This window comes from Octopus bimaculoides, chromosome 15 (assembly GCF_001194135.2).
Source record: "Octopus bimaculoides isolate UCB-OBI-ISO-001 chromosome 15, ASM119413v2, whole genome shotgun sequence".
Classification (NCBI taxonomy): Eukaryota; Metazoa; Mollusca; class Cephalopoda; order Octopoda; family Octopodidae; genus Octopus; species Octopus bimaculoides.
This window is the reverse complement of record NC_068995.1, coordinates 155,792-164,169: the sequence shown is the minus strand read 5'-3', so window position 1 is coordinate 164,169 and position 8,378 is coordinate 155,792. Positions and strand designations below refer to the sequence as shown.

The following is an 8,378-nucleotide window of genomic DNA, read 5'->3' as shown; positions in this document are numbered from 1 at the left end:
TCTCTCTCTCTCTCTCCCTCTCTCTCTCCCTCTCTCTCTCTCTCTCTCTCTCTCTTTACATCTCTCTTTCTTTCTCTTGTCCTTCAGACTCTTCATGTTGCCACTCTACTGTGCTGGATTCATTGAGCAATCTCTGTTGCTTAACCGACGGCGAAATGACAAGGAACGCATGCCCAACAGGAATTTATCTGATGATATTTCTATCGATAGCAATTCGACTGACCCCATGCGCAAGCAGCGAGAACAAATTGTGCCTAAAATCTACATTTGCGCCACAATGTGGCACGAAACAGTACATGAGATGACGCAGCTATTAAAATCTGTCTTCAGGTAAATATAACACACTGTAACATTTCAAGGTGCTAGAGCGCCAACCTAGATGCTTTAACTGTTATAGAAATGTGCGTTAAATAACGCAAGCTCGTCCTTTCTGCCTTACTGATTTACGGAAAAGGAGAGGGGGCTTCTCTCACGGTTTGTTAACTGCGTCTCATGTAACCTCTTCAGTCATAACTTACTCAGACATAACTTTCTCTAACTTAAATTCCTTTATAAAGTTTTTAAAAATAACCTTTGCACTCTTCACTTCCTCTTGAAACAACTTGCTCTTATATTCCAGGATGGACATAGATCAAAGCGCTCGGAGAAATGCACAAGATTACTTCAATGTCCAAGACCCAGATTTCTACGAATTTGAAGGTAAGATTTTAACTGTTTCCCCACACAAATTCATGCAACCACAAAAGAACAAGTTTCTCACTTAACTCGAGAGGCATTTCGTTCCTCTTTTTATACTGCTAGTATATATATATATATATATATATATATATATATATGTATGCGTGCAGTAGTGTTTATACAATATATGTATTCATATATAGTTAGATATATATATGCATATAGATACACGCATAAATCCATCTAAATACATACATCTATTTCTCTTATTCGCTCTCTGTCCATATATATATATATATGTGTGTGTGTGTACTGTGTGTGTGCATGTGTGCGTGCGTGTGTACCAATACACACACTCACGCGCAAAAGACAACTGGTAAGTTATTTGTCATACATACAGGGAGTTCGAATCTACAATTTAACCACCACCACCCCGACCTCCACCCCGGAGTGTTGGGGGTTAGGGGTAGGGTCATGAATGTCACAAGTTCTCACGACCTACATCATCAGTCGATGTAATCCAAATAAATTGACATAACTTCCAGTGGAATGCGCTCGGAATCTAACCTCGCCACTGTAATCCAGCCGGAAGGACAGATAAATGGGGGGTCCCGACCCCTTACCCCACAAGCCAGCACTATCACCATCACTGCTGCAGACCACTGTCCAGATACTCTGCTCCACCACCACCATCAGCAACCAACAACAATTACAATATATCTTTAAATTTGAAGTCAAGATATAAAAGTAAATATAGCCATCACTTGGAATCAAACACACACACCGTCATATATGGACATAATACACAAATACACAAGTATGCATACAGGCACAAACATACGGAAATATGCGCACACACACATATGGTTATACATCTACACACACACACATACGTACGTACTTAGGTACATGATGCGTGTGTAATACATACATGCATTGGAACACACACACACACACACACACACACTCGAATACAAAGTTGTACGGTGATGCACACATCTATTATATGCAAACGTACACAGACTGGCACCAAATATACATAGACAGGCAAACAAACACACGCACACCTACATATGCACATACACAGGCACTGACACACACACACACACACAAACGTTGACAGCGGACACATATATACGGAATGTGTAGATAGGTTTGATGTGATGACTAAGAGATAGATAGAGAGATAGATAGATAGGGCGAGAATGAGAGTGGAGAGAGAGAGCGTGAAGAGATAGGTAGGTAGAGAGAGAGAGAGAGAGAGAGAGAGAGAGAGATACAGACGGGTATAAAATGAAATGAAATAATATCTAAATCAACATTTATAAAACCGTCTGTGATAGAAGATAATCGATCCAAGTCAAACAGCAGAGATAAATACAATAAAACACGTTAAAAATGCAATGAAACACAAAAGATTGTCTGTAAATATTTTTTCAAGTCGATTAAACGAAATGTGTCCGAGATGGGGGAGGGGGTGGAGAGTATTAGAAACAGGGGGATGGCAAAAGAGTAGGAGTGAATAAGGGGAGAGAGAGAGAGGGGGAGGGGGAAGGTCGGAAGGGATTTTAATGTACAAAGAGAGAGATGTGGTTGATGGGAGTTAAAACCGAGACGTTTGGTGGAGGAGGAGGAAGAGGAATGGGAAGTGGGGAAAGGAGATTGTACTGAGGGTGGAGTGAAGACAAGGAAATGGGAGGAGGGGGGAGGGAGGGAGCACGTAACAGAAGGGAACGGGCATTGCGTGGTGATGCGGATGTATATTAAACTCTTACAAAGCAGCCAACGGCCGTTCTCTTTCTCTCTCCCTCTCTCTCTCACTATATATATATATATATATATATATATATATATATATATATACATATATATATTGATAGAATATCATGGCTACCGAATAAGTTTCACATATTCTTAGATATCTTCAGTAAAGCGAATCGCCACATCAAAGTGGCGGTTGAATGTGACAACTAGTTTAACCGCAGACAGATTCTCCTCCTCCCCCTCCTCCAGCTACTTATCGGTGCAACCAGTTGGCGGAGAATCTGCCTGGGGTTAAACGAGTAGTAACATCCAACTGTGGTGACTTGCTTTACTCCGTTCTCTATCTCTTCTTCGCATTTTATAACTGGCTATTTTGCTTCTATGACGGAGACGGAAAGAAGTTCCTCGTGTGTGTATTATTTAGTAAAGGTTATTTCTACAGATATTCGATAGCAAATATGGCCAACACGGATTGATACAACGTTTCGTATCGAGACGTCAGATGTAAACAAACAACGAGATCGAAGACAGAAATGGGTAATGAGTGTATTTCCATATTTCGGGGGCTTTTGCCCCTTCATCAACAGCCATTTAACCCCTTCTCACCCCAGAACACATTGCTTCTATAGAATATCTGTAGAAATACTTTGAACAAAATAATGCAACAAACACGGCGGATCTAGTTCAAAACGGGGGCACCAGTTTTCATTTATGTTTTATGTAGTGTTTTTGGTACCGAAAGACTTTCAAACTTCGTATACTTATCTATTTTGTGTTATAGAACAGAAAAAAAATTTTGTATTCGAAGTTATTTCATGTAAAAAAATTGTCTTATTTCGATAATTTCAACCAATCACTGACAAGTATTCAGCTGTTTACCGTTACTCCTTTGGCAGTTTAAGCGGTGTAAAGCCTATTTAATCTCCATTACTTCTGACATTTTGCAGAGAGGCAACACACGTGTGTTCGTTTTCCTTCGTTTTATTTTTAATATAATTTCGTTAACATCTGCCTGAACTGTATGTGTACAACATTTGCCCTAACCCTAACCCTTCCCTCAAAAACCAGGCCTTGTGCCTATAATAGAAAGGTTTATTAGCTACTGCCAATATGCTTCAACCATTTTTTGACAAGGAAATAATAATTTTATCACCGCCAGAATCGTTTGAGAATCATTTGTTTACGTAGTCAGCACTTACTGTATTCGGCTGAATGGACGTCAGTCATTGGTTGAAATTACAGAAATACGACAACTTTAACATGAAATAAGTTTCAATATAATAATTTTTCTAAAGAAGACTAAGAGAAAAAGATGTTTTATATGACACATCCTACCAGTGTCCCAAGTTTCAAAGTGTTTCGTTAAGAAAATACTGGCGCCCCCGTCTTGAACTAGATCCAACACGGCAAAGTGTGGAACTGACTTATAAAAACATTTAATATACTTTCTTGTGTATTTGGGTTGCATAAAGAAATACCCCCTACCTACAGAGCATTAGTGTTTGTGTCTCCCACCACCGTAAATGAGCGGTTCGGCAAAACAGACGGATAGAATAAGTGCCAGGCTTAAAGAAAAATAATCAGTTTGTTCGACTCGACCCTTCAAGGCGGTGCCCCAGCATGGTCGCAGTCCAATGACTGAGACAAGTAAAAGAATTTTTTAAATGTGTGTATGTATGTATAGGTATTATATGTATGTATTTATGCCTATCAATATGTGGGTGTGTTGAGAGAGAGTGGGGAGGGAGAAAGAGTGGAGAGAGAGAGAGAGAGAGAGATGTCAAATCTGCTGAAAAATAAAACGAAGACAAGTGAGGGAACAAGCAACTGTATTAGTTTGACACTCGGTCGGTCGGTCGGATGGATGGATGGATGAATGGATGGATGGATGAATGGATGGATGGATGGATGGATGGAAAGGGGTGAGAGAAAAAAATTAAGAGAGAACGGGAAAATATCTCACCGTCTTTTTTTTTTTTTTCGTTTTCTCTTCATTTTTTCCCCTCTCACATCGTGGTTGTATTTGCTCAACTGAGCAACAAAGTGAACTACCATTATTTTCCCTATAATGTGACAATATTGTAACATTGTGTAAAATACACATGAAACAGACACTACGTCAATACTAATACAATACTAAACAGCCACTAAGCCAATACTTTAACGTTGTAATTAATATATATTAAGGTGATACTATGGCGATTACAAACAGATTTATTACTGTGCATTAAAAACTCCATTGGTGTTTTATGTCTTTTTGTTCTGCCATACTTTCAGCTCACATATTTGTTGATGACGCCATGGAGTTTAATGACAGACGACAGTGGATGCCGAATTGTTTCGTGAAGCAACTTGTTTCTGTTGTTGACAAAGCAGCCAGGTAAAGAACAAATCACTACCCCTTTCTCTCTCTTTCCATTTTCTCTCTTTATCTCCCCCCTTATATTATTATTGAGTGAGAGACCAGCACGTACCATCAAAGTGACGCTAGGATACAAATATACGTGGCCGTATATTTGTATCATGAAAACCCGTCTGATAAGGGTACACCAGATATATGCACCACAACCATGTTTACGCGACATGATGATCTTATATCAAGATAAACAATGCAAGTGGGGTCCAATTAGAATTTTCTTCAGGTCAAGTAGCCCATTCTGCTCAGAAACTCCTTGAGTAAGGATTGTTTAAGGATGATGAACGAAATACCCATGTTTCCAGGGGTCAATTATTCAAACCCCAAAGAATTCTTCTCAACACATGGCATTGATGCCCCCCTCTACCTACTCCTGCTCAAAAATGCACGTATCGTCTGCCACTAAATAACATTGCTCAACTGGTTAAGGTCAAACAACTGACAAGCAAATCTGTGATATTGAGCAGAATGTTTGCTGTAAGCCATCTTTTACATCAACACAAAACATGTCTATGAAGACACTTCCAATCCGTTGTCAGGTGCCACACGAGCCACTGCGTGTTACTGCATCAGGACATTAGCATCATCATCTTCATAATGATTATTATTGTTATTATTATTACAGGTTGTATGTCTTGCCAATATATTAAGTTTCTTCTTAAACCCTTTATCCGCCAACATTTGTTCTGTTGCCAAAACAATCTGTTGGCAAACGCACACTGCTAACTAGAAACCTTAGGCACCAGCTACAGCATTTTAATTAATTTACATAATGAATAATAATTGAGAAATATCCTCCCGGGCATTAGGTCCCCTTTCTTCTGGTTTTCACCACGCGGCGCGCACACACACACACTCGTTCACACAATCTCTCACACACACGCATACAAATACATGTGTATATACATGCGTGTGTGTGTGTGTGTAGATATGAAAAAGAATTGATGCCATTTGATAGAAAGATATAGATACCTTGTCTATGGAAGTTGCACAGGTATTATAAATGGATTGTATGTAGGTGCGAGACAGGTGAATTTATTTGTAGAATAAAATATTTTTGTGAATGGATCACGTTTTCATGTTGTTGCTGTTTTTGATTTGGAAATTTCATATATCATCTGATAAGTGTGAAGAAGAACAAGCACGCACGGTAGACTGTGTGTGGGGGGGGGGACGTGTCTGTATATGTGTGAATGTATGTGTGTGAGTGCGAGTATTATGTGTGTATGTGTGTGTATATACTTATCTTGGCTGTGTTTAAACACAATGACAACAAAACCATTGAGGTGAGGAATAGGCGGCGGCGGCGGCGGCGGCAGCAATTCGATAAACGTCGAACTTTGACGGGTCGGTGACACTGGGGAATTAACTCAGAGTATAAAGGTGAGGGAATGTATTTACCAACAAACGAACATGACATGAGGTGTATAAAGCATTAGTCGGGTGATCGACCGGAGGAGCGATAGATAGATAGATAGATAGATAGATAGATAGGGTGACTAACATACGTCTTTAAAGAGATTTTTCGTTGATGAATAACCGCAGATTCTGGCGTTTGAATAACACACATACGTTAAGTATATGATAATGCATAATTCAAATTTGTTTTACTAACGCAGCGCTATTATAAACCAGTGTATAGTCTATAGCCTATCTGTATGCGCTTCAGCCTAGCGGATTCGGTTTTGTTTCGGAAATGACACGAATATGTGATATTGATAAGCCGCAGCTATCAATATCTTCAGAGTTAATTCTTCAGAGATTTTTTTGCATGAAACCAATGGTAGCCTTGTTAACCCACAAATAAAGTGTGTGTGTATGTGTGTGTGTACATGCCATTTACCTGCATGTGCATACGCAACTCTATAACTCTATCTCCCTTCTTTTTCACAATCTTTCTTAATCACATCTTTCTGTCTCCCTCTCTCTCTCCCTCCCTCTCTTTTCCTCCCCCCACCCAGTTACATTCTTATTCCCTAACACTCTTCCTCTTCTTTCTTCTCTATCACATCATTCAGCTCACACTTTCTTTCCCTCCTTTTCCCTCCCCAACCCCTATTCACTCCCTATTTACATTATATTCCACTCCACCTTAAATTCTTTTGCTCACACCTCCTCTCACCTTTGACCCCTCACTATTAACCTGACCTCTGACATTTAATACACAGACCTGCCACACGTTTCTAAGAGTTTCTGTCACCACTCAGATTCAGTCTCCCTCTTTCACTCTCCTCCTCCTCCCTCTCCCTCCCTCTCCCTCCCCCTCTCTCTCTCTCAATACGTGTTTATATAGTATCAGTGTGTGTGCGTGTGTTATGCGTGCATGAATATCTGCCTATATTAATCTGCCTTTGTAACAGCTTTCTATGTATGCATGCATGTATGTATGCATGCATGTATGTATGTATGTATGTATGTATGTATTCTCATTTATATAGTTGCATGTCTAGACATGCTCATTATATATTTAAATGATAAACTTCTGTAAAGTTTTACAGATTTTTACAGTTCCAGTGATGGATTGGATCTGCAGTCTTCGAATTAGCTTTCTCCTTTCTGGTTTTGAGAAGCATAATTTCTCAAGATTGGTATTTAGGCAGTGTGTTACATATCCCAGAGTCCCAATAATTACAGGTATAAACCTGAACTTGTCATCTGGATAGAGTAACTGTAGATTTCTCAATAGATCAGCGTAGGTATTCTCTTTTTCACTGATCTTCAGCTTTATGTTAACATCCGCTGGGCAGCTAATTTCTACAACTGTGCACAGTTTCTTTTCTTTATCCCAAATCATTATGTCAGGTCTGTTGTACTTAGATTTTATCGAGGTCTTCCCTGGGACATTCCACCAGTATTCCTCTTTATTATGAGTGGTTATGGCTTCTTCCATTTTGTGGTTTCTTATTTCTTTGTCCTCGGGGTTATCCTTCAGACGGATTATAGAGTGTCCTAGCTACAACATCATGTCTTATCGGTAGATAATACCGTGACGACATTATCGGACAGCTGCTTATGATGTGGGTGATATCTTTGGTGTTAACACCACAAAATCTGCATCGGTTGTCACCTTTTACTGCTTTTCCTGCATCTCTATCCCTTTTTTTGCATCAGGTACTTGGTTGATATTTCCTGTTCCTGGATTGCAAACGCATACCCTTCAAAGTGGGAGGAGGGGTAGTAATCCGGCTATTGGTCCATGATAAACTGCTTTGATGATCGATGTTTTATCAATATATATATACACACACAAATAGGTAAATAGATAGATACACACACACGAGTAAGTGGACAAAAGAAAGGAAAGGGCACTCAACACATTTAGTAAGAGTTACGTGGATTATTTAAAACAGTTTGACTCTGTGCCGTGGTACTTCAAGTTTTACAGGCCCCTGACGGAAGCCGACTCCTTTAAGCTTTTGAAATGCCGAATGGAAAGTTACAGGAAGTTCAAGATGGCTACCAATAGTAGCCTATCTTCCGATAGCAATCGTCGGCTTCCTGCACCTCTCCATTCGGCATT

The 8,378-nt window shown here is 39.7% G+C and overlaps 1 protein-coding gene across 1 annotated transcript in view; it reads left to right on the top strand.

The window, feature by feature from the left end:
- LOC106873739 (uncharacterized) overlaps positions 1-8,378 on the top strand; it is a 139,567-nt gene that overhangs the window by 121,244 nt on the left and 9,945 nt on the right. Inside the window, exons 24-26 of the mRNA XM_052973463.1 lie at positions 88-330; positions 620-699; positions 4,720-4,822. Coding sequence (XP_052829423.1) covers positions 88-330; positions 620-699; positions 4,720-4,822 — 426 coding nt within the window. The remainder of the gene's footprint in view (positions 1-87; positions 331-619; positions 700-4,719; positions 4,823-8,378) is intronic.